The 27,638-nt window shown below is 36.1% G+C and overlaps 1 protein-coding gene across 10 annotated transcripts in view; it reads left to right on the top strand.

The window, feature by feature from the left end:
* CADPS2 (calcium dependent secretion activator 2) overlaps positions 1-27,638 on the top strand; it is a 496,507-nt gene that overhangs the window by 317,142 nt on the left and 151,727 nt on the right. For all 10 annotated transcript variants that reach the window (XM_044759580.2, XM_044759476.2, XM_070512671.1 and 7 more), the window contains exons 9-11: positions 480-546; positions 22,541-22,649; positions 23,727-23,927. In XM_044759580.2, coding sequence (XP_044615515.1) covers positions 480-546; positions 22,541-22,649; positions 23,727-23,927 — 377 coding nt within the window. The remainder of the gene's footprint in view (positions 1-479; positions 547-22,540; positions 22,650-23,726; positions 23,928-27,638) is intronic.

The following is a 27,638-nucleotide window of genomic DNA, read 5'->3' as shown; positions in this document are numbered from 1 at the left end:
TCGAACTGAGATGGGTGCAGACACATCTCGAGGTCACTCAGCTGGACAGTGACCCTTCACCCTGGGTTCGTGACTCTACGCCGCTCCTTCTCAGGCCACACTCCTCAGCCCCAGTCATCTGAGAGCTGAAACATTTAGTACCGTATCCTCAATTCATAGCCTTTGTCTCTCCTAAGAAGTGTGTGTAAGAATACAGTTCCTACTGGTTCTTTGATTATCCTTTCTGACTCCAACTTCGCTCAATTTGTGGTAAGAACTGACAAATTGATAAGCCACGTAAATCAATTCCCTTTCAAGAACCTAGAATAAGCTGCGTCATTTTGTAATACAGAAGCTGCGTGTTGTCTCAGATTCCAGATGAACTAAACTTTGCCTTTAGCAGGCTGGTCTCAAGAATAAATACTTAGGGAAGAAAAATGATTACGCAGAACCACAACATTATTCATATAGAGTATTCTTTTGCTTGTTTTTCTTGCCAGATATCTGTATGCCCTTGGACAGAAGGTTTGGAAAAGATGGAAAAAACGTTACTTTGTTCTTGTTCAGGTTAGTAAACTTTTTCCCTGTTGTGTAATTGCTCTAAGATGTGTTTCTCATACTTTTATTTATGTGGGTTATATCTATCAATATTTTCTGTGTTAGAAATCAAAACTGAGAAAGTAAAAAGAAATATTTAATTCATTTTAAAATAAAAGTATTTAATCCATTACCTGCTAACACAAATAACACTTTTACGTAAGATAACTATTTTCCAAACCAAACAATTTAGTGAAATAAGTGGCATTATTTTATGCTTTTGCACATCTCTTTAATGTCTGGCTTAATAGAATGCAGGTGTATTTTCGTATCAGCTTCTGCCTTCAATTTGTTGCAATATCAGATGAAATTTAAGCTCTGGAAAATCCTACGTTCATGAGAGAGCAAGTCACTTCACATAAATATGTCTTTAAATCACCTTGATTGTTAGATTTATTTGTGATAGGATTCTGACCGTAGATAGATTATTGGAATATAAAGTTTGGCTGACTTATTTTTGGGTTTTTTTGAATCATGGATAACCTTTGCTTATAGAATATACTGATTAAGTTAAATTTACATTAAAGAGAAGCTTTCTAAGAGTTTCATTCTGTGATGAATCCAAGCTATTTTGTCCCCGATGGATATATATGAAAAGAGAATCACTTTTGGAATTCTTGACACAAAACAGTCTGTAAAAATTAATTCCTACCCACACATTAAATGAGCTTAATCCGTTGTAGATCCGTTGCTGGATAAAATTACTGATGTACCATAATGGTGTGGTAATGGCATGAAAAGTATAAAAATTTAGTCAAAAGTAGTTTTATCTACACGGCAGAAAGCCAGTCCATTTTTTTCCTGGCTAAAATATAACCTTTTCTTATATGATTAGAACCAATATTTGGTCAAATAATTTAATGAAAGATACACACACGCACACTCTTTGGATATAAGGCCCAAGCGTTGCTTTCAGTAAGAGCCCCCTGTTTGGAGTTCTGGGTGATTCGTCCTCCAAATACCACACCTGTAAGGGATCTTCTTAGGTTCCCAGGTTTAATTTCTTTACGTTGGCACAAGAACTTCCATGCATTTGCTAAGCAGTTTGATTGCAGATCTTTCTGGTCATTTTATTTCTATCTATGGATGTCTCACTCACATCTAATTTGACATGTTTGTGTTAGTGACTTGTCTTTATTGAGTCTTTCTAAAGCATTCAGCTGTTTCTAAAGCATAAACTGTTGTTATGCCAATAAACAAACCCAGCTAATTCTTAATAAGCATGGAGTTTTATGTATTAGTCATCAGCAGTTGTAGGTGCACAACATAATTGAGAGAAACGTGTAGAGATTTCTCATATATCCCCTGCCCCCACACATGCATAGCCTCCCCTTTTGTCGACATCACTTGGTACGTTTGTTACTAAGGATGAACTGACATTGATACATCACAATCATCTTAACTCCATAGTTTACACTACAGTTCACTCTTGGTTTTGTATGGTATATACATTGGGACAAATGTATAATGACATATCCATCAGTGTAATATCACACAGAGTATTTTCACTGCCCTAAATATCCCTGTACTCTCCCTATTCATCTCTCCTCTACCTCTTGGCAACCACTGATCTTGTTGTCTTCATAGTTTTGTCTTTTCCGAGATGTCGTATCGTTGGAATCATACAGTATGTGGCCTTCTCAGATTGGCTTCTTTCACTTAGTAATATGCATTTAAGGTTCTTCTATGTTTTTTCATAGCTTGATAGCTCATTTCTTTTTAGTGCTGAATAATATTCCATTGTCTGGATAAACCAAAGTTTATTTATCCATTCACCTATTGAAAGACAGCTTAGTTGCTTCCGAATTTTGACAATTGTGAATAAAACTGCTATAGACATCTGTGTTTACATTTCTGTGTGGACATAAGTTGTCTACTCCTTTGGGTAAACACCAAGGGGCACAATTCCTGGATCATATTCATTATGTTTTAAAGAATGAGTCACGGGCTGCCCCCATGACCTAGTGGTTAAGTTCGAGTGGTCTGCTTTGGTGGCCCAAAGTTCCACAGGTTCGAATCCTGGGCGCAGACATGGTACAGCTCATCAGGCCATGCTGAGGCAGCGTCCCACATACCACAACTAGCAGGACCCACAACTAAAATATATACAACTATGTACTGGGGGCTTTGGGGAGAAAAAGGAAAAATAAATCTTTAAAAAAAAGAAGAATGAATCAGAGGGTGTTTGTTAGTCTGGAGATCTGGCTAAGTGACAGTAGGCTAAAAGAGTTTCTAATGTACTGATTGTTTGATATGAAAATTAGGCTTTATTAGATCAGTCTTAAAAGGTCAAATGATCACCTCATGCTTTTGGCCAGGTAAGGTTCAAGGTAATCTTTTACGTCTTATGTTATTTTCTAGTATGTGATCATGAGAATCAAAAGTTACAGGACACAGGTCAGCCCCAGTGGCCTAGTGGTTAAGTTCAATGTGATCCACTTCGGCAGCCTAGTGCAGTTCCCAGGCGTGGACCTACACTCCTCTGTTAGTGGCTGTGTTATGCCGACGACCCACATACTAAAAAATAGAGGAAGATTGGCATAGATGTTAGCTTAGGGCAAATCTTCCTCAGTAAAACAAAAAGTTACAGGACAAATATGTATACTTTGATTATCACTCCATAAGAGAGTTTAGAAGTAAGGAATTTGAATATTTTAATATCATTAGTTGGTATGTCTTTGAAGAATATTAACCATGTTTTGGGGGAGCTGGAAAGTTCTCCCAATAACAAAAATATATATTTAACATTTTAGAAGGCAAAATCCAGTTTAAAGCCAAGTAAGTAAACCTGTATACTCCATAATTGAAATTTAGGAATAATACCACCAAACTGTAATGAATTTGGATTTACTCTACCAAAGATATCATCTTAAAACTTTTTTTTTTTTTTAAATATTTATTTTTTCCTTTTTCTCCCCAAAGCCCCCCGGTACATAGTTGTGTATTCTTCGTTGTGGGTTCTTCCAGTTGTGGCATGTGGGACGCTGCCTCAGCGTGGTCTGATGAGCAGTGCCATGTCCACGCCCAGGATTCGAACCAAGGAAACACTGGGCCGCCTGCAGCGGAGCGCGCGAACCCAACCGCTCGGCCACGGGGCCAGCCCCATCATCTTAAAACTTGAAGTCATATTTAAACATTCTATCTTGACACAAATATATATATACATACAAGTACTCACAGAGAATCCTATGCCCAAATATACTGGAATATACATGCCAGTACTCTGAGAACTTTTTGAAATTTTAAATACAATTGAATCTTCCTTTCAATTCCAAATGTAATGGGAGGACAAATTGAATTCACACACTTCAAAATCAAGATAGATATGTATAGAGATTCAATGAGAATGACCCATTGGGAGAAACTGGGTAGTTTTTATTAGTATTTTTAAAGACAGCTCTTGTTCTGTCTGCACACAGCTTGTAGGTCCATACCTGCAGGCTGCTTTATTGAAAGGTGAAGGAGTCATTTTTCTAGGGAGGACCGCGTACCCCTGCTGTGTCTGCTGCTGCCATCGGCAGAATGGTGCTCTAGTGATAATGTGAATCTCATCACCACTTGTGTGTGTATTATATGAGTGATATAGCTGGAGATCTAGCTATCGGCCCAAGAATTTGTACTCATAAAAACTGATGGAGAGTCAGCTTTGGCCAGCTGCAAAGTCATTGTTCAAAGTGACCTCTCAGGGAGCCACAGAGGTGAAAAGACTTTTCAAGGACTCATGTAAACATTTAAATCAGAGTTAAAGTGGGAAAATAAATGATTTATTAATGTTGGGGTGTTTATTTAGCTTCTAAGTAAGAATAGTTTTGGTCCCCATTTAGATTCTAAAGCCAATGTAATTATAGTATTAAATAGATTTTTATGTTTTTTAAGAGCTTCCATTTTTTTTAATGAAGGTAAATTTTGATTAAAGCCAAATTGAAAGAACAGTGATTTTGAAAAATATTTTTGAAATCTTACCAACATTAAACTAGTGTATGTTTCTTATTCATTTTTCTTATGCTTATTCAGTATGTTAGTATTAGATTTGAAGTATATCATTGGTGTAAAGTGCTTATGTCACTAATATTTTAGTTCATTACAGTAAAATCACTTAATAGCTTTAAAATTCTCTATTTGTTTTTATGCTTTAACCAAACTGAATTCTTTCATAATTTCATATTCTGCTAATGCCTATTGAAATATTTGTATTTGTAGTATGCCCCAGGTATTGCATATTCTATGATAAATCCAAAAATCCCAGAAGCACTATCCTAATAATACAGTTATTGCTCTATTTAATCTAATGCTTATTAAGCAATTGTGGGAGGCTTTTATGTAAAGCACTTTTAACATGTTATCTTCTTTACTCCTCGAATAAGGTATATTTGAGGGTACGTATAATTATCCTTATTATATTGTGCAGATAAAATTAATGTACAGAGGAGTTATATAATTTACCCAGAATGACACAGTTAGGGTGTGGTAGAGTCAAGCAGTCAAATTTAGCCTGTCAGACTCGAGAGACTAAGCTAGTATTTCCTCTGTCATAATGCTATGGTTAAATTGATGTCAACAGCTACAGTTGATCTAAAGACAGATATATGAATAATCACCGTGGATCATTAATTCACGAGGTAAAAAACAGTGTTATTGCATTAAAGAAATGGCCAGTGAGTGATGGCCTAGAGTCCCATGCTCATGAAGGCTACTTACTGCGTGACGTCACTGGAAACCGAAGTAGACATCTATGTTGTTTTGGCCCTGTATCAAAGTGTTCACTGCTTGTTGTCGATGTGTCAGAATCATGACTTGAAGTTGCTGCAAACAACAGCAGGCTATCAAGACATCATGTTAATTACATATCAGCTGAGCTGGCACAGGATGTAAACAGTCAGCCATGCCACTGAGTGATCCGTACATGCTGCAAACATACGAGACGCACTCTGTTAGTGCGATGCCATCAAAATCTGCTTTAAACTCAAAGCGGCTGCCCCAGCCTATTGATTTCTGAAATATGCAGCACACATGGAGATCTACTGCAGCAGGCTGCTGTCACATATTGGAGAGTGCCACAACCTTGTGACATGATTTGGTCTGGGTTTAGTCTTAGGACATCAGCTGATGTTTGCTTATAGTAATGTGAAGTGAACACATATACTGCTGCCAGTTCAAGAAAGTCATAGGATAGTGGCCTCTAGCTTTATGTTCTAAATTGATTTAAAATTTACAAGCCCAGGACATGCTCAATGTAGGATAAAATCAAACCATACAGAAGTATTTCTGGTAGAAAATGAAAGGCCCCTTTAACACCCCTGCCAGCATTGCCACCTTATTCCATTCTCCTTCCCGCAAGTAGCCAGGTAACCGCTACTAATAGTGTGGCCTTCTAAACTCGTATCAGTGTTTGTGTCTACACACACACACACACAAAATGGAATCATTCCATATATTTTTGTTCTGTGAATTGTTTTGATCCCCTTTAAAAATATATTAGAGATAAGTTGCCATGTCAAACAAAAAACCTCCACTTTATTTTTTTAAATGGATGATTGGATTCCTAGTATAGATTAACCTAATTTATGTAACAATCCCCCTTTTTTGGACATTTAGGTTGTTCCTTTTTTTAAATTGGTAAACAATGCTAGAATCAATATACATACAATCCTTATATTTTAATCTTTATATGTATATAGGAGTATTCTTATAGAAATGAAATTACTAGGCAAAACAGCATGGATACCTATAATTTGAAGTAAGATTATAAAGCTTTAGATGACTCATGAGTACTTGAACATTCACCAAAACTTTGGCTGGTTTTTTCACTCAAGTCATTTTGTTGTAGTTAATAAACGGTCGTTATGTGTCAAGTTGCATGTGTTATTTTATCTGTCAAAACACGTATTTCCAATACGAAAGAAAGTTGGAAATTCTTTTGGTTGTGGGGCTTACTTGGGACAAAATGTTAGAGAAAAATGTTTTCTTATTTTAGGTTTCCTTTTTAAGATAACTTGCTTTGTGATAATTGGGTTTTCCATTAGCAAAAAAAAAAAAAGATAGTGGCTGTATTATTTTATACCATTTACCCTTGGACATTAACAAACTTAATGCATTTACTCTTCAAAATAGTTCTAAAATATATTAAAAATGATCTTTACCTGTAGCTCAAGAGCTAATATTGTAAAAGAGACAGAGAAGGTGGAGTGAGAATAGGGCTGGATTTGGGTGAGGAGAATCTCCTATGGATCAGGCAGTGATGCCAATGCAAAAATTCCTCCCTTTTAACTGTACCCTGTGTTCCCGTAAAATATTTGTTGTTATTTTCATGTTTAAATTCCAGGGAAATGTCTGATTCCTCTTATAGCTCATACCTACATGAAAGAACAAAAGACCTGTAAGTGAGAATAATACAATATTGTGAAATTTGGATTAAATTTTAGTGGGCCTATTTTTTTTGAAAATTGTTTTATAGGATTCCATTTTAAAATGCTGTGTGTATATCTTTGTATGTGTGTATTCATATGCCTGTAAATCTTTACAGATACCTATATAGCATGCCTGTCACAGAGTAAAGACTCAGTAAATGTTTGTTAAATAAATATCTATAATTTGGGTTCCTTCTCCCATCTCTATATGGAACATAAAATTGACTTATATTTGAGCTTACTTGAACCTAACCCTAGGTGTCATCTTTGATCCCTCTTTTTCTGTTGCTCCCATATCAGTCAGAAAATACTGTTTGATCTACTGCCAGAACAGTGTCCCACTTACATCCAGTTCCCTCCATCTTCTCTGCTACTGTACTACTTGAAACTACTATCATCATCTCATGGACTCCTACAGCAGCATCCTAGCTGTTCTTTCTGCTTCCACTTTCCGCCATTCTCTTTACAATCTATTCTTCCAATTGCCAGGATAATCTATTTGAAGCATAATTCAGATTTTGCCAATTTGCTGCTTAAGTCTTTCCATGACTTTCTATTATGTTTAGAAAGCCCCTGACCATGACAGAGAAGATCCTTCATATTCTGGCCCCAGCTCCCTCTTTGATGAGTCTCTGTCACTGAGTAGTACCTTGCTTTGTAATGTTCTGCCCCCAGATTAATTGTAGTGCCAAGAATTGGAGTTTAACACCTCCAAGTCACCAGCCCCCCTCCAAAGGTACCTCAACTAAATATATAATATGGTTTTATTGTTAAGTGTGATTTCTATGCAAATATGCCTTTGAATTAAGTCCCCTACCTTTCTTCCCCCCAGTTGTTGTTTGGCTACCCCTAAACCCACTATAGAAATTCTGAACACTCTACTGCTTTCCTTTTCCCCATGGCTGGCTCCTTTACCTACCCATTTAGATAGCAGGTCAAATGTCACCTCAAATGGCCTTTTCTACCCTATCTAAAGTACCCCTCAACTCCCTATCATGTTACCCTGTTTTATATTTTTCAGAGTATTTCTCTCTAATCAAAATTATCTTTTTTTTTTTTTTTTTAAAGATTTTATTTTTTCCTTTTTCTCCCCAAAGCCCCCGGTACATAGTTGTGTATTCTTCGTTGTGGGTTCTTCTAGTTGTGGCATGTGGGACGCTGCCTCAGCGTGGTCCGATGAGCAGTGCCATGTCCGCGCCCAGGATTCGAACTAACGAAACACTGGGCCGCCTGCAGCGGAGTGCGCGAACTTAACCACTCGGCCACGGGGCCAGCCCCCAAAATTATCTTTTTTATTTATATATTTTTTAATTATCTTTTTACCCCTTCTAGAATATATGCTCTATGAAAATAAGGACCTTGTCTTTCTTATAATCTACTGTGAGTAGAAACTGACTAAATATTTGTTAAATAAATGAATATATGCAAACCACTCTGAGCATTGTTTTAAAAAGACTGCCTTTCCTCTTTCAAATTTATACATTGATTGCTAAATCGTTTTTATGCCATTTGTTAAAGACAATAAATATGTATTCCCCTCAAATCTATCATGATCTTGAAGATATATTCATTTTCCTTGATTAAATTAAGACCTGGGATTTTTTTTTTTTTAATAATAACTCTAGCAGCACCTTTTGGCCTCTGCCAAGAACGTTTCCTGCTAAGGATTTTTTAAGCCTTAATCTTTACTGAAATTAGATAGTGGCAGTTGCTAAGCTGCCAGCTGTTAACATGATCTCTGCAGTAGGAATACAACATACAAACTTGAACGCTGTGGTCTCTAAAAACTCATAGTTAGCACTTACACGTGTGGACACAGACAGGTGTTGAACAGGTTGGCAATTGAAATCAAAATAGGAGGTTTCCCAGACCAGATGCAGACACCTCGTGGGACCTCAACAACTTAAGGTGTCCTGTGAAAAGTAGTGATGCCAAAACCTGATTTAATCCTGTCCTCAGATTAAAGTCTGTTTATATCCCCCAATTCTCAACAAATCCATTCTTTATTAAGAGTGGATTGGGTTAAGGATATTGAATGTTTATCATTGCTCTGTCTTTCGACTGAAAGGATTTTCGGTTGCAATATAATGTATTATATAAGCTTTGTTCAGTAATACACAAGTAAGCTTGTAAGTGAAAACAAATACTAGATCAGAACAGGTCAGACCACCTGTGTCTATCTAATTCCCTGGCATGTGGTGACGGGGCAGAGTGGAGGCTGCAAGACGCCTCCAGCTGGAGCTCAGGGAGCAGGGTGACCCCCTGGTCCCTGTAGCTTACCTTTCAGCAGCATATTTTAACTATTAGTGCCAACTGATACTGACAGTTCTTTGAGTGCCGCTTCTCCAGATTATCTTTAATCTGGGTGCTGGCTATCAAACCAGTAGCTACAGGCGTTAACGCTATTCAGAAAGATTCACTTGAATTTACACTACAGATTTATTGTAGGGTTTGCCTCAGGAAGATGATCTAGCATGACCTTGCCAAAGAGATGGGTACAAGTGAGAGCTCATGGGGATATTGGGGGAATCAGAAGAAACATAAAATGCAGTCATTTTATGGAAATACAACTAGGAACCAGTGAGTCAGAAGGATGGGATTCATGGTTAGTTGCTTCTGGAGTCTACGTGTTCAAAAGCCAAGCTGCACCTTTTTCAGTTGTACCCTGGGTCAGATTTCCTGATTGTCAATGACAGCTCTGTTAGTCGTTGGTATTCTGTTACTCTCCCATCTGTACTCTTCGGTAAAACTCGAGGCCCAATTATCTATGACAGGTCTGGGTCTGTTGGGTGACTATTCAGATGTTAAACAAAATATTAAAAGAAGTACAAAATAAAATAAAACAAGTGTTTAGTACTTTATCATTTAAATCACCATGGCTTTAGAAAGTAGATGATTCCTCCAAAGCTGGAGGTATTTTGGTTTTTGGGGATTTTTTTAGTATTCTTAAAGATATTGAAATTGGTACTTAAAATTTTATATATCCATCATGTTAAGAAATAATTATTGTTTAAAGTTAACTAGAAATGCAGTACTCAAAAATAAAGCATAGGGGCCGGCCCAGTGGCGCAGCGGTTAAGTTCACACGTTCCGCTTCTCAGCGGCCCGGGCTTCGCCAGTTCGGATCCCGGATGAGAACATGGCACCGCTTGGCACACCATGCGGTGGTAGGCGTCCCACATATAAAATAGAGGAAGATGGGCACGATGTTAGCTCAGGGCCAGGCTTCCTCAGCAAAAACAGGAGGACTGGCAGTAGTTAGCTCAGAGCTAATCTTCCTCAAAAAAAAGAAAAAAAATAAAGCATAAAACAGCAACTTGACCCGTACTTCAAGTTATATAAATTAAAAAGCAACATTGATGTAAGCATTTTACACTGCATGTGAAAAAACCGGTAGCCTTTGGACAGGTAATTTTTAAGGCTAGATCTTAAATGGTAAGCAAATCTTTAGCATAAGTCTGGATTCTTTAATGCATGACAATGTGAACATAATTTATGCAAAGAGCTTTAAAGCTTAATCATTTTTTAAGAGAACAATTTTAAATACGTTGGAAATATATGTTCAAGATAATGTCCATTAGATATAGATGGGATAATATCTAAAACTACGTTTAGGGGCATCTCCACTTTTTCTTCTCTTCTTCAGTCTCTTCATTTACATATTCGTTCAATAAGTGTTTTCAACAACATAATCACTAATGGAAAGAAACAGCCTATGAGAGTGGAGAGAGAGAGACAGGGAGGGAGAAAAACAAGTGAGGCTGGAAAACAAGGCCAAGACATGAAAGTCAGCAGTCTCATGTCATTCACGGCATGGAGGCGTGTGGCCCGAAAATCAGTTCAATCCCCACATCAGTCAGGTGGCTTCACTGTGTTACAGCAACAAACTGCATCGCTAACCAAAATGAAATGACTATTAGAAGACACACAAGAATAGTGAGAGAAGGATGATGGTGCCCTGACAACTGGGTTTGATTTATTGAGACACGACTGCCTAACAGACAAGCACTGTGCTAGGTACTCCACCTTGGTTATCGCTAATTCTCTCAGAACCCTGTAAGGTACGTTATTGTTGTCTCTGTTTTACCGAAAATCAAACAGGTATATAAGCGTTAAAGTGATTTGCCCAAGGTCTTGTCAAAGATAAGTTGGAAAAAATAAGGATGAGTAATTGAGGGGGAAATGAAAGTGGGACTTGCATTTGAAATGGCAAGTTCCTTTGTTAAACTTAGTTTATCCCCCTGCTCTTCCCATTGAAATACCTTAATATGATTGTCTTCAGAGAGCCCTTTTCTGGCTCCATTGTGGAAAACAGGCCCCCTTCAATGTCACTTTCTTTACTCTGCTTTATTTTCCTTCGAAACAACTCACTGCTCAAAATTGTTTCGGGTAGCTCTTTATTTGTAATTTAGTCTTCTCCATTTTCACTGTCTGAGATTGTTTGATTTCTCTGATTTTTTTTTTTTTTCTGATGCTGGGAACATTATTGTATCCGCAAAGCCTAGAAAAATTCACTGTTGATGCTCAATAAATATTTGTTCAATAAGGGAGGGGGAAAATACCCATAAGGACACGGAGAAAGATATGAAAATTGTAAATGCACATGAGACTAAATTGAGTTATTTACCATTCTGACTAGTAGACAGTGAAAGACTCATTCCCGGATCTCTAAAAAATAGCAAGGAAGGACCAGATATGTCTTCCTAGGAGACCAGATGTGAAGGAGCACTCAGATCAGTCTTCAAACTATTTTGCTAATGTCCCCTAAAATAATGTTATATAGATATAGATCATTGTAGACTTTTCATCAGAAATTTAAGTAGTTGCAGTGGATGCAATTTCTAAAAAAGAATTAGATGAATCATACACATGCCCAATAGAATCTATATACTGTTGTCATTTTATATCCACCTGTAACCATTGTGGATTGTATATTAGCTTTTTCTCCTTGAATTCTTATTTCCATGGCTCTTCCTAAGCAATTTTATTTTTAGGAAATAAATATTATTTTCCTATTACTTATGCTTCAAAATCTTCTTGACCACTCTATCATGGTTCTCTGCAATTAAAAAAAGTCTGCAAAGTTGGAATTTAAAAAAAAAACACCCTCAAGGGGCCGGCCCAGTGGTGCAGAGGTTAAGTGCGCACGTTCTGCTTCGGCGGCCTGGGGTTCGCCAGTTCGGATCCCCAGTGCGGACATGGCACCGCTCATCAAGCCATGCAGTGGTAGGCGTCCCACATATAAAGTAGAGGAAGATGGGCACGGATGTTAGCTCAGGGCCAGTTTTCCTCAGCAAAACAAGGAAGATTGGCAGCAGATGTTAGCTCAGGGCTGATCTTCCTCAAAAAAAAAAAAAAAAAAAAACACCACGTTCTTGAGTTGAATTCCTAACCCCCAGTACTTCAGAATGTAACTTTGTTTGGAAATAGTGTTGTAATGAAGATGATGTCATACTGGAGAAGGATGAGCTACTAATCCAGTATTACTGGTGTCCTTATTTAAAAAGAAGGGATTTGGGAACAGATCTGTATAGATGGAGAAGGCCGTGTGAAGATGAAGGCGTAGACCATAGACAGAGATGATGCTTTTACTAGCCAAGGAATGCCAAAAATGCCACAAGAGAGAAATAAGGAACAGATTGTCCCTCACAGACTCGGAAGAACCAACCCTCCCAACACCTTGATTTTAAGAGACAATAAGTTACTCTTGTTTAAACCAAATGAATAAATATAACCAGACAACAGAGCTATCAAATAGACAAAGAATAACATAGAAAAGAGAAAAAGCCCCTTTCTCTAAAAATAGCTTCGTCATAGCTATTTTTATGCTAAACACCCAGATTTATTTCCCCTTTTCCTGCTGTTTGAACGAGTCAAACTAGGTTACCTGAAGAAAAATAAAACAGTGAAAAGGAAAACAACTCCTGTAAACAAAAGGCTTTAAATATGAAAAATTTCTTTTATATTGAAGTCTAATGGCAATTATGAGTAGCCTACCACTGGTAAAAGCGTGTAAGTATATGACAAATTTTGAAGAAAAGGTATTAAACGGTCAAATGTTGTTGGAAATGCCTATCTTAAGGAGCTGCATATGGCTTCCCTTCCCTCTTTATCTATAAATATTCTAGAGGGACAAAGGGTTTCACATCAATGCCTTTTTTTGTTCATATTATTTTACAGATATAAACATGGAGAAGCCTGGCTCACCTAAATCAGTAGATGGAAACAGAAGTTTTGTCACAGTAGTATCATTCAGTTTCTCAAATGGTTTGTTGTAACCACCAAAAATGGTTTGTTGTAAGAGATATACCACAAACAAAAGGCAAAAACACAAAGAGAAAGTAGGATGACAATGTTAAATTCAGAGCAAGTAAAATTTATGAGAAATATTAAACAGATCAAAGGATTATAATTTTATATTGGTTAAAGATATCAACAATTACTATAAAACAATGATGGTGATTTGCTAAAGATGTACCTGAGAGAAGATACATAATAAAGCAATAATACCCCAAGTTATTTACTACTCTGTGGACTTTTCTTTCTCTCCCATCCTCTTAGTAGTTTTAGTTATCTTTGATTATAGAGTCTTATAGATATCTATATATCTCATAGCTATCTTAACAACTTCGTCAGAAATTAAAGGTAATTGGCTTATTGAGAATTCAGTTGTTTTTAAGTTTTAGAATGTGAATTATAAAATAATGTGGTATGTTAAAGGAATACCTAACTGGACTGAGGAGGCTTGTTTTTTAGACTCAAGATGACCATTTCCTTCTGGGTGACCTTGGGAAGGGCAGTTTCCTCATCCCTACACTCTGGAGATAAGACCATTGACCTCATCTCTCAATAACAGTGTGTTTCAGAGAATAATCTTATGTTTTCTTTCCAGTGAAACTTAGCTCTGGGTTTAACTGTTTGTGGTTTAATGGGACTTGAATCCTCTAGATATCATAGTCTCTGGTTTTCAAATGTATTCTCTTAAAATCCTCACCACATATTCAAAATCTATAATTTTATCAAATGTAACAATATTTTATTCCAGTGGTTAAATTTAATGATTAAATAATTACCTTATAGAATGTTAAGACAAGTTAAGACAATGCTGTCAGAAAGTAAACCTATAATGTTGAGAAATCCAATTCTACGTATACTATAATATAATATTATCTTGTGTATATATAAATAAGATTTGGGATGAAATTATACATTTTCTTACGTTTCGTTACAATTCCAAAACTCACCATTTTTTGATCATTTTTAATTTGCAATACCTTCCAGTATTTTGGCTTTGCCTTTTTCTCTAAATAGAAATATAGAAAGATCTCACTACTTAAATGAATCAAATGTTTTTGAGAAGGTAAGAATTCTTTTTAATGTGAGTAATCACTCCCTAATTAGTTGTTTCCAAGGTTATTTTTTGGTTTTATTGTTTCATTTTGTTCTTCCTGAACTTTCTTAGCATTTTGTTGGCTTTCTTATGGCTATGAGCACATCGTAGCTATCTGTGTATCCTAAAGGAGAAAGCCCTGGTTCCTCCATGCCTCTTATAACTGTGCCCATCACATAGCGGGGGCTCAAGACAGGCTAGTTGGATGAAGTCATGAATTTGGCTTCGTGTTTATTGTTTCCTGAACATTTTAAGTGGAGAGCTTGACATTTAAAAAAAACAAATATTACTTGCATGGCAAGTGGAGGAGGATTCATTTGAGAGTACAAGTTGGGTAATTTGGGCTGGTAGACTATTAGTGCTTTATTTTGTTTGGTTTTTTTAGCAAAATAAGTGTGCGATTGTACTTTAAAAAATAGTAGATTTTCAAATGTGGCTGAACAGAGTGTTTATCAAATTGACATAAGTTGAATTTCATGGAGAAATTAAAAGGTAGAGACTCTATGCCAGACACTGTGGGAGCCAGTGATTCAAAATCAAGGAGATAACACACAAGGAAATGCACTTAGAAAGGGAAAGGGGACAAGTTTGCATGGGTCTTGGAGAAGGAGTAGGGTTTTACCAAATTAGGAAATAGATAGAAAGTGGGCTTTTAAAAGTGAAGGTGATATTTTCCTGCTTGGGAGTTCAGGTGAAGACGTCTTGTCAGATAGTCTGTCTGGAGTCCCAAACACAGTGGTAGCTATGTATTCTAGCTAGTAATTGCTGGAGATGTTTGCAAGCCACACGAGGAAGGCAGGCCTTCCTGCGCCCTTCATCTGTCTCCCGGCGGGTTCCAGATTGTTTATGGGTGATGTGTCAGCAAACTTTCTTAGTCAGGTTTTTAAAACTCTTCCAAATGAAAGAATAAAATGGAAAACCTATGAATAATTTGCTCAGTGTATTTTTTATTTTGTTAATTGATCACAAAAGTATTACTTGTAATCGTCCCCTGATGTCTAATAATTTTAAGACAAATTTGAGCATATGTTTGATTGTATATACTAACCCCATCATAGATTTTTTTTTTTCTGGAGTGTAGTGAAAAGGATATGTATAGTCTGTTTTATACATATAAAAGCTAGACCTTTTATTTAGAAACTCCATTAAAACAATTAGAATTGAAAGATTAACAAAAGGATTTAATTGGTGGTCTTGGCTAGTCCTAAAGATAATGAAGAGAATTCTTTTATGGCAAACACCTGGAAATGCTGGATAAAATATAATACACATCTTTTAAAATGTATAGCTGAACTACAAGAAGAAAGGAAAACCTCAGGGGACCAAATAGTGAAGCTGTTCAGTTGATGCTGTAACTGCACGGGGGCTGGAGTATGGGATGAGGGGTGTTGATGTTCATATTTAGGGGCTTTGGATTTTATCATTCCCTCAGAAGACGAAAACATACTGTGAGGCATTCTCAGAGTGGGAATTTGGATCAGAAATCTTCTCATAAAGTACTTAAAAGAGCTAGATCTCAGGAAATGGTAGGCTAGGAAACACTCTGCCCTCAGCCTAGTAATTTGTGTTTGGCCTTAGGCTCTGAGTGTGGAGTAAAAAGACCCCTGAGAATTTGTAGCTATTAGCCTATACTCAGAGAATATTTAAATTCTAACTTATTTTATCCAAATATAAGGGAAATACCTAAGGTAAGAAATTAACATTTTAAAAAGTTCATCTGGATTGGTGATATATCTGGAGCATCTGGCATTTGAAGAAATTTTTTTGGAGAGAAGAACCCTTAACCTAGGCTTTATAAGATATCCACAGATAAAATTGTGCTGAATATGAGCTCATAATCAAAATTACAAAACAATAAACCAATTACTTGATTTTCAGTAATAGAACTAGCACACATACAAACTATAAAATAATTGTATTTAAGGCGATGAAATTTATAAGCAGGTTCAAAAGTATAAGAACAAAACAAAAAACTGCATAACACTATGAAAAATGAACAAGCAGATTTGCAGCGGGACTATATAGAACTACTAAAAATTTAAAACAGTCACTGAAATTACAAGCTTGTTGGACAAGTTAAACAGTAGATTAGACACATCTGAAGAGAAAATTAGTGATGTAATTAATGATAGAATATTATAATCTGAAGAAATTACTCACAACTCTCAGCATGAAGAAATGAAGAGACAAGCTATTTTAAAAGGTTGAAAGATATGGAGGACAGAATCTACAGTTCCAAGATACTTCTGATAGAATTTAAAGACAGAAGAGGAAAAGTGGAACAGAATCGACGCTTGAAAAGATCATGAACAAGATTCTAAAATTGATGAAAGTCGTGAGTTATCGGAAATAAAACAAATAACCAGGATAAACATAAAACTCCTAGAAATTTCACAATGAAACTGAAAGTTAACAAAGAGAACATTTAAGAGAAACCAGAGAGAAAAAGGCAAGTTAGCTACAAGGGAACCACAATTGGACTTCCATCAGACTTCAACATGGATATATAAGCCTTCTGACGTACTGTCTTCAAAGTGCTGAAATACTGTCTAACCAACTAAGATGGTAAGATGGGAGCTGGTCATGGGAGTAAAGTCCTCAAAGTTTCTTGTATTCAGGAGGAGATAAGTTAAAAACAAAAACAAAACGATTTAAGAGATCACTACGAGAATAAAAACAGAATGTATAGTTTCTGCCCTGTCAGAGGAAAACCGATTTTGTTAATGTTTAATAGAGACAGAATAAGAGAAAAAGCACTGTAAACAGCAAGAGCAAAATAAGATACTAGAAATAAATCCAAATATATCACTAAATATAACAAATGATCTTCACTTGCCTGTTAAAAGACTAGATTTTCAGGGCTTTAAAAAATCCAATTATGTATTGTTTATAGGAATTTAAAATAAAACAGAATAATTGAGAATGAAGAGATGAGAAAACATTCCCAGGCACATACTAACCAAAAGAAAGGTTGTATAGCTCTGTGAACATCCAGCAAAATAGACTGCAAGGCAAAAAACAGTATTAGGGATGGGGGGAACAAAAGGCCGCTACATAAATACAAACAGAAAAATTTACCAGCAACATTAGATTAGTCCTAGAAAGATATAACAATCCTACACATATATGTGTAAGATTACGTATCTTCAAAAAATATAAAGCAACGTTTGAGAGAATTGTATGAAGAATTCACAGATGGATGGCCTTGGTGGGAAAGTTTAACATACCTCTCAATAATTGATGCATGAGAAGAAGTATTAGAAAGATGTAGAATATTTGACTTCACAATTAGTTAAATTAAATGCAATGGACATAAATAATCGCTGAGCAATAATTGCAAAAGATGTGTTCTCTTTAAGGAAACAGAGAACATTAATAAAGGCTGGTCATGCAGTAGACGACAGAGCAGGTCTCAAAAAATACCAAAATTCTGAATCATTCTGATCACAATGGAATTACTTTAGAACTCAATAAGGAAAACATAACCACAAATTCAAATTTAAAAGCACACTTATTAATAGCTCGTGTAAAAAAGAAATAATGAAAAATAGTTAGAACAGCACTAATGAAAATGCTACACATAACTTGAAATGAACCTAATGGGAACTTAGAATAAACTTAAATGTGTATTTTAATAATGAGTAACAACTGAAAATGAATAAGCTAAGTAGATGAATTTAAAAATTCATAAAAGAATAAAGTTAACCCCCCAACAAGAAGGGAGAAATAGTAAAGATAGCAGAAATTAAGAAATAGAAAACAAAAAATAGGATTAACAGAATGCAAAGATATTCTTTGCAAGTACTCAAAAAAGTAGATAAACCTCTGGCAAAATTGATTATGGAAAAGGGTATGAATGACTAAATAATACATTAGAAAATGAGCAAACTGTATGATCAGGAAACCCCAAGTGGCTAATAAAAATACCAGGAAAAGCTTAGTGCTATTGGTAATGGGAATTGTAAACTCAAATAACAGCAAGATACCATTTCCACCCACCAAAATGGGTTAAAAATAGACTCAAAATACCAAGTTTGGCAAAGATGTATAGTATTAGGAGCTGTCTTATACCACTGGTGTATGTATAAATTGGAAAGGAGTTTGGCAATATCTAGTTAAGATGAAGGTACATATGCCCTACAACCTAGCAATTCCACTCCTTAGTGTAGTCCTTTAGTAGCTCTCTCACATGGGGGGCAAGTGATGTACCAAGAATGGGCCATTGTGGCATTATTTATGAAGGCAACAAGTAGAAGAAACTGAAAGCATCATTAGGACATTGGGTAAGTGTGACAATTCAAGTGACAGACTATGTATCAAGACACTTAAACACCACATTGAACTTTTGCAGGGGGAAATTGCAGAGCAATGTATATGATTGATTCATATAAGGTTTTAAAATGTGCAAAAAATACATGATTTTGCTAATTTACTTATGTGATATTGTGATTTATAATAAGAAATGTATACTTGATTTTCATCCCCATTCTGGCACAGAGCTTCTAAAACCTTTGGAATTTCCTAAGTACAGTCATGCACCACATAATGTTTTGGTCAACGATGGGGCCATGTATATGACCGTGGTCCCATAAGATTAATACCATGTAGCCTAGATGTGAGGTAGGCTATACCATCTAGGTTTGCGCAAGTACACTCTTTGATGTTTGCACAAGGACGAAGTAGCCTAAGGACACATTTCTCAGAAGTATCCCCATAATTAGGCAATTCATGACTATAAGGCGAGTGTCTGAGGTGACTTTTAAACCCCATCTAAGGATGGGGGCAGGTTGCCAGGAGAACCAACCTGATTAAAGGTTTGGAACTTTCGGTCCCACCTCCCTGACCTTTGGGGAGGGGAGGGGGCTGGATGTTGAATAAATCACCAATGGCCAATGATTTAATCAATCACATTTATGTAATGAAGTCTCCATAGAAACCAAAAAGAAGGGAATTCGAAGAGCTTCCAAGGTGGTGGACATGTGGAGATTTGAGGAGAGTCGTGTGGTGGGAGAGACCAGAAGCTCCTCACCCTTTCCCCATACCTTGCCCATCTGGCTGTTCTTGAGTTATATCCTTTTATAATAAACTAGTGATCTAGTGAGTAAATGAGTTTCTTGAGTTCTGTGAGCCACTCTAGCAAATTAATCAAACCCAAGGAGAGAGGGGTCACAGGAACCTGTGGCCTATAGCCAGTTGGTCAGAAGCAGAGGTGAGAACTTGGACTTGCAGCTGGCCTCTGAAGTAAGAGGAGGGGATTGTGGGATCCTCCAATCTGCAGCCAGTTGGTCAGAAACACAAGTAACAGCCTGGACTTGCTACTGGCATCTGAAGTGCGGGGGGGCAGTCTTGTAGGACTGAACCCTTAATCTGTAGAACCTAATCCTGTCTCCTCGTTGCTAGTGTCAAAATTGAATTAAATTGTAGGACACCCAGCTGGTGTCTGGAGCATTGCTTGTTGATGTGGAAACACCACACACACACACACACACACACGCTGGAATTGGGTCTAGGAACCTAAAAGAATTTATGTGTAATAAAAGTTATAAAACATGCATGAAAATAATAAACACAAAATTCAGCATGGTGATTACCTCTGTGGGAAGAGAAAAGGAAATGCGTCTGAGTAGGTATATTATAAGCATCTGTCCAAAAAAAACTTAAAGCATATCTGTCTATCTATAAGAAGTTATGATTCAACAAAGCTGGATGGTGGGTATATATCCATGCTAGTATATTGTACTTTTGTTAATGTTTGAAATATTTCAGAATATTTTTAAGATAACACTATGTTAAATTACTTTATGGAAGAATAGTGGTACTTCCGGCTAAGTTATTGTCCATAAGTAAGAGAATGAGCTTCTTTTTAGAATAAATAATAGAAATGTAATGTTATTCTACTCACTCCCTCCCCCCACCAAAAAAAGTCCCACAATCATACCTTTTTACACAAGGAAACTGAAGCCTTCTTTATATGGGAGCCACTGGGTTTCATCTGTCAGCCTTATGCATAGGAGGTGAAAAAGTAAATTCATTGACAGTCTACAAGATGAGGAAAGAAAAGGGAAATTTAAGAGCAGCAAGAACCACAGGTGTCTTCAGTTATTGGCTTCACTGTTCCCAAACAAGGCTTTATGTTTTTTTCCAAAATGGAAATAGTTGTTCAGTCATGCATCACTCTGAGAAATGCATTAGGTGATTTCGTCATGGTGCAAACATCATAGTGTGTACTGACACAAACCTAGATGGTATAGCCTAGCACACATCTAGTCCGTATGTTACTATTATGTGACCACGGTCGTATATGCGGTCCATCATTGACCAAACCATTGTTAAGCAGTGCATGACTGTACTCTTTTTTTCTCATTAAAAAGTAATTTATATTCTTTGAAAAAAACTCAAACACTGAAAAAGTAATTTAAAATAACCTATAATTGCACCACCCAATAATAATCACTATAAATAATTTAGTATATCCTCATATAGAATTTATATATGTATATGTATGTTTGTGGATATGTGTGTGTAGTGTTTACCCATAAAAGAACACTTCTTCATTTTTGTTTTTAACCTGTTCTTTATGTTATAATATTTCCTGGAAATAGTTCCATGCCCAGACAAAAAAATCTGTCATATCTCTTTTAATGGCTATATTACATTAAACTGTGTGGTCATGCCATAATGTATTTAACAAACCACTGTTGGTTTTTCAATTTTTTCATGTGTAATTTTGCAGTGAATACCCTACACGTGTATCTTTGAATGTTTGTCCATTTGTTTCCCTGGGATAAGTGCTTAGAAGTTTTGCTGGAGCAAACGGAATACATAACAAGTAGTAAGGCTTTTTGTATCAGTCAGGGTTCTCCAGAGAGGCCAGCAGCCTAGACTAGGAGTTGATGCTGCAGTCTTGAAGCAGAATTTCCTCTTCTCTGTTTAACCTAAGTGTTTGATCTTAGATATCACTTCATATTGATATTAGTTCTTTGTTGACTATATGTTTTGCATACGTCTTCTCTTGGTCTGTGGCTTTGCCTTTTTATTTTCTTCATGGTGTCCTTTAATGAGAATTTTTTAATTTTAACGTAGTGCATGTAATCATTTTTTCTTTCATAATTAGCTCCTTTTTGAGTTCTCTTTAAGTAATCTTTGTCTATTGAAAGGTATTATGTTTCCTTAGTTTCATTTCATGTTTAAACGTGGAAAAGGGATATACTTCACATTAACCAAACTGTTTTCCATGGACTCTTGTGTTGTAGGATATTTTTCAATTTAGATATTTATTCATCCACCAAACATTCTTTTCTCCGTCTGGGAATGGCACCTCCCCCTCTGTATTTTGGAGGAACTTCTAAGAGCCTGCCTATTGTAGCATTCAGCATTATTTGCCACAGATGTGAGCTCTTGTCCCAACCTGGGGCTAATAATGGTACTTTTGCCCTATGGCCACAGTGATCGGTCCAAATATGGCCTTATGACCCAAGCTGGGACAATCAGGGAGGAGACTGCAGAGCTGTTGGCAACTATATTCTAGCCCCATGAGACTTCAGCACAAGAAAATGAAGCCAGTTCCAAAAGAGAAGTGTAACGGAGAGGTGGAGCAGATCTTGGCAGTGTTAACTTAATGGCTGCCAAGAACTTACTCCACTCTGTCTGGACCTTCTTGTGGGTTTGGTTATGTGGACCAATAAATTCCCAACTTTTATTGAGATCTTTTTTTTTTTTCACTTTGGTTAAAATCTTGAAATAAGTGTGCTTGAAAATGTGGTTCCATGAATATGTAAGTTTGACAATGCTCCTAACATATCTCACTCATAGAGATTTGTAACATGTGTTAGCGTATTAAAGACCATAAGAAAACCTGCAGTAAAAGAAGCCTGTTTATCTTTATTTAACCCCGTGATTCCCAAATTTATTTTTAACATGAATGCTTTTTTGTGGCACTTCTGTTAATAGCTAATTGAATCATAGCCAACAGATCATTAATTTGCATGGAAGTCCTAACTGTAAACTGACAAACAAAAGTTGCTTTAGTCTCTGAGCTGGGTTTTGAAAGATGCTAATGTTTAATAACTTATATGCAAATCATATGGGTTTTTTTAATTTGGGCAAAGCGTCTTCTGATAAAAAACAAAATTTAATGCAACCCATCCACAAACTTTTTCTCATGCAGGTTAGCCAGTACACCTTTGCTATGTGCAGTTATAGAGAGAAAAAATCTGAACCACAAGAATTAATGCAGCTTGAAGGATACACCGTGGATTATACAGATCCCCACCCAGGTAATTCTAAGTCCAGTCACTTTCCCTGCCATTCATGTATTTATGAAATTCTCGTAAATATCCTATGCTTGTTCTACATTTCAAACTGTACTCAATGAATAGGGTGCATATTTCACTTATATACCTGGACAAGACTGTATGAGATTCAAATCATATCTTTTTGAGAGCTTCTTAGTTTTGGCTATAGCTTGTCATCTCTGTTATCTTGGTACAAGGATGACATATGTGAAAGTTACTGTAATAGAAAAATTATATGAGATATATCAGCAACGCTTAGGTAAACTTCTTTACTGGAAAGCAAAATGGTATAAGAAATAGATTTGGGGAAAGAAATGGCAAATGAATTATATATTATACCGATTTTCTCCCCAATAACACATTCTTATACTTCTCTCCCTCCCTCCATATTAATACTAGGTATGCTACTAGACACTTAGTATCTAAAATTGGTGAGAGAGTGAATGAATGAATGAATATATGGAGATTAATGAGATTAATAAAGCCTAATTAAGAAATATATAGATATTAATAAATATAGAGATTAAGAAATTAATATATAGAGATTAAAAATAGAAATCTGTGATCACATTCACGAATCGGTCACTTAAAAATGTAAATGCCTTCTCTGCGAAAGAATTTTGCAAAAAATAAAATACCATACAATGTAAGTATCATTTTTGCCTTACCTGTATTTTTTTTTTCCTGCTAAATTCATCATGTATTTCTCCTGCCTATAGAATGAGAAATATGCCAACGTAAGACTTTCTTCTCTGGCATGAAATTTCAGATTATGCTATGCATTTCTATGGGGTAGGTTTGTATGTCTTGCAGAATGTTACTGTGTCATGGACTGTTCATGTCCCTAAGCTATTTTTAATTTCCAGAGTGTCAGGAAAGTTTAAACCTTTCTTATGATTCCCTACAATTCTTGGATTGTGGATTTGATCCTCCACCAAAAATCGTTTAAAACATTGAACTGCTAATATCAGATTGATTCTTTTCCATGAGACCATGTAGTGAATGAGATTCAAATCGCCAGTTGTGTAAGTTTCTAACGATGTCTTTCTCCCTCCACAGGCCTTCAGGGTGGTCAGATGTTCTTTAATGCTGTTAAAGAAGGAGACACCGTAATATTTGCCAGCGATGATGAACAGGATAGAATATTATGGGTTCAAGCCATGTACAGGGCCACAGGTCAATCATATAAACCCATTCCTGCAATTCAAACCCAGAAGCTGAATCCTAGAGGAGGAACTCTCCATGCAGATGCTCAGCTTTGTAAGTTTTGTTAAAAAATAATTTGATTATCAATTAATAACCTTAATAAGATAAAATTATCTGTGGCAAATTTGTTCAGTATTATAGTTTACATCATTAACAGATACCTAATTAAATAAAAATAATTCATATTAGTAGTCATAGAATCAGTTATCTAATTTTTCCCACAGATCTGGAGTAAATCGAGCCTGTGGTTTCTGATCCTGAATTTGCCAAGCATTGGGTATCTCTGGGAATCTCAAGAGTGTATAAGAAAATTCTCTAGAACCTCTCAAAAGAAAATTTAACTTAATGTGATTTTAACTTGTGTGTCCTATAGAAGTGGGAAAAGTATTGCAAAAACAATTGGCATTGAAAGGATTTCAGAATACTAAAATGATCAACCATCACTTTCTAGAGTTAATAATCCAGAAGGATAATAGGGCTATTTTCTATTATAGATTGATAAAAAAAAAAAAAGCTTACTTTTTCTAAATACCTTAATATTCATGTCATTTTCCATATGCTAATTTAAATCAAGAACTATATTTTTCATTTTAATTTACAAGTGATTAGTAACAAATTATGTAAAATGACAAAAACATTTTCAAACATAGCTTTAATAATCATTCACCCAAATGTTCTAACTTGTTATATTCCTTTGCAAAACTTCTTTAATTTCTCCTGTAATAAATCGATTTGTCTATAACTTTAAGCTCAAATTGTGGCTTTTCAATAAACACCTTTTTACTCTCAAGATTCTTCTCCAGGGGAGTAACATCTTGACATGCATTATTCTCTTCTCCTACTTTTCATGCATTAAATAACTACTCTTCTTTTTAAGCACCCTTCAGTGTCATGTCTGGGCATCTTAACAAAGGCACTTTAGGCCAAATAATTAAGGATGGAATATGAGCTCAACTCCACTCACCTTTTTGCTTGAGGGTTTAAAGTATACCCCTTTAAATTTATCACAATCCTCCATGTGATATTATATCACTTCATGAATAGTGTATGAACCTTACGATAGTGTACTCCCATTTCGCCCCTCCTGGACTCTACTGTTCTTCTCATATATTTTACTTCCAAATATGTTTTAAATCCCATAATACATTCCTGTTATTGCCTTAAACAGTCAATTACCTTTTAAGGAAATTTAAATAACATGAGAAAATGTTATCCTTACCCATGTAGTTACCATTTCCAGCACTCTTCATTCTCTTAAAGGACTTCCTTTGACTCTTCTTGTACTGCAAGTCTGATGATGATGAATTCTTTCAGCTTTTTTATATATGAAAAATTCTTTATTTTACCTTCATTTGAAGGATATTTTTCTTTCAGTGCTTTAAAGATTTTGCTCCACTTTCTGCTGAGTTGCTTTGTTTTGTTTTTCCTGATGAGAACTGTGCTACATTTTTGTTTGTTCCTCTGTACATAACGTGTCCTTTTTCCGCTAGCTGCTTTACAGATTTTCTCTTCAGTGCCGGTTTTGAGCAGTTTGCTTATGGTGTGCCTTGGCGTAATTTTCTTCAGGAAAATGTTCTTGAGCTTTATTCTGAGACACAGTTAAGTTACATGGAAAGAATTCATTCCTTTCAGGTTTTGCTCTTAAGTTTTGTCAGGTGGGACCAAACAATGTCTAGTCTGGGATTAATTGTCCCCACTCTGGACCAAGATTGTTCTTAAGGACTCTAACTGATGACCCATGAATTTTGAAGTTTTATATTCTAGCTGTTGGAAACAAGTATTTTCTAGGTTCTGTGTGAGTTTTGGGCACTATCCCCTTTAATCCTTTACAGTGATTCTTTCCCTGGCCTCCAGTAGTTGCCTCACATGCATGAGGTGCTCAGTATTCGACTGAGTACAGAAGTGGGTAGGGCAAGGGAAGAGAACGCTTCCCTGCAAACTCGAGCCATCTTGGCTTTCCTGAGCTGTCAGCTCCATCAACGCAGAGACCACTAACTCTTCCTGGGTTCTTGTTCCCTGTGCCACAGCTTTGAAAGTTTCTCCTGGCATTAACCTGGGGCAATTGTAAGCTCATCTCATTTGTTTCTCCTCTCTCAAGAAGCATTATCCTATGTTTCCTGATGCCCAATGTTTTGACAACTATTTTTTATATGTATTTTTTTCTGAATTTTCAGTTGTTTCAGGTAGGAGGGTATATCTCTTTTCATTTATGCCATCCTGACCAGAAGCAGAATGATTTTTTTTTTTTTTTTTTTTTTGTAACTTAAAGCAAGATTTCTCAACCTTGGCACTGTTAACATTCTGGACCAGATAACTCTTTGTTTCAGGGGTTGGAGTGAGGGCTATCCTGTATATTACAGGATGTTTAGCATCATCCTTGGCTTCTACCCACTAGATAGATGCCAGTAGCAACCCCACAACCCATGTCTGACAACCAAAAATATCTCCAGACATTGCCAAATGTTCCAGGAGGCAGGGTTGTAGATGGGGAAGAATTACACCTGTTTGAAAACCACTGAATTACAGTGACTTGAAAATTATTTTTGTGAAAATATCTTCCTCATTCACTTGTGTTCCAGTATTTTTTCTTAACATCCTAAGTGCAAGGAATACCCAAAGAATGTGCTAAGCTCATGGATGTCCTCCATCTTGCACAGAGTGGCAAGGAAAGTGGTCAGGAACCACTGGCCTAGAACATTAAGGTCATGACTACACGATACAAAGTTAATAAAGGGTCTAATAATCACTTGATTCAGATAGCCAGGTAATCTCTTTCTAACAAAGCCTTTCTACCGTTAGATACCAATGCATTGTCAAGGCAGTGTTATCAGGCTAATTGTAACTGAATTTTCTAGCCCCTTATTAACTTGTTCTAAAAAAGCTAAATTTCTTCTAAAATGCGAAACTATTTCAATTGGGTTAGCAGAAGTTTTCTTTATTCCAGGATTTTAGTAAAGTTTTCTATAGAGCAGACCCTGCTGTTTTATCTTTCTTTCTTTAAAAAAGAAAAAAAAGCAAGGAAGAACAATGTGTTCCTACCATATTCAATGAGAATACTGGCCGTGATGTCTATCAGAGATGCCACTGGATTGCTCCAGAAAGTAGATTTGCCCTTAGTATTGTCTTCCTTCCTTAACTTCCATAGCATTCCCTTTTCTTCTTTCTTGATCATCTCTTGGAAGAACAACTTGTAGTCATTAGTAGAAACTAAGAAAATAACATCATTAAAATGACTAGGTATAGAAATAAATACATTCCTAACCCATTTAAATATGCTTTGTTTTTCATTTCTTTGCTGACCTATAGCTGCTAAGGGTAAGTATTTTCATGATTTTGGTGGTTTTTTGCTTCATTGTATTAAAATGTTTGTAATGTTACGATTTTTGAAGGAATATCATGATCTTGTTTACAATGTCAGTCTCCTACTTTCTAGGCAAATCCAGAATATTTAGGTTAACTTTACCATTTATGAAACAGAAATACCTATTTTTGCCACAGCAGAAAAGTAGAAACAACCTAATCTCTACTATTTATGGGGGCATAATGGCTATGAAGGTGTTCCAATAGCACGCAAAAAGAGTGCTCACTGTTAAGTGTAAAAATTGCTAAATTATGTCAGTGGTATTATTTTCATTGTGTAAAAAAAACCCAATTTTAAAAATATACATAGAATTATATCTAAAATGCTCACAGTGGATGACTTTAATTAGACTAGTTGCTACCCATTTCCTCTATTTCCTGAATTTTCTTTGAAGTATCTATTTT

Source organism: Equus asinus, chromosome 1, assembly GCF_041296235.1.
Source record: "Equus asinus isolate D_3611 breed Donkey chromosome 1, EquAss-T2T_v2, whole genome shotgun sequence".
In the NCBI taxonomy this organism is placed as follows: Eukaryota; Metazoa; Chordata; class Mammalia; order Perissodactyla; family Equidae; genus Equus; species Equus asinus.
Note: the sequence above shows the minus strand (reverse complement) of the source record. Positions and strands in the feature narration are given on the sequence as shown.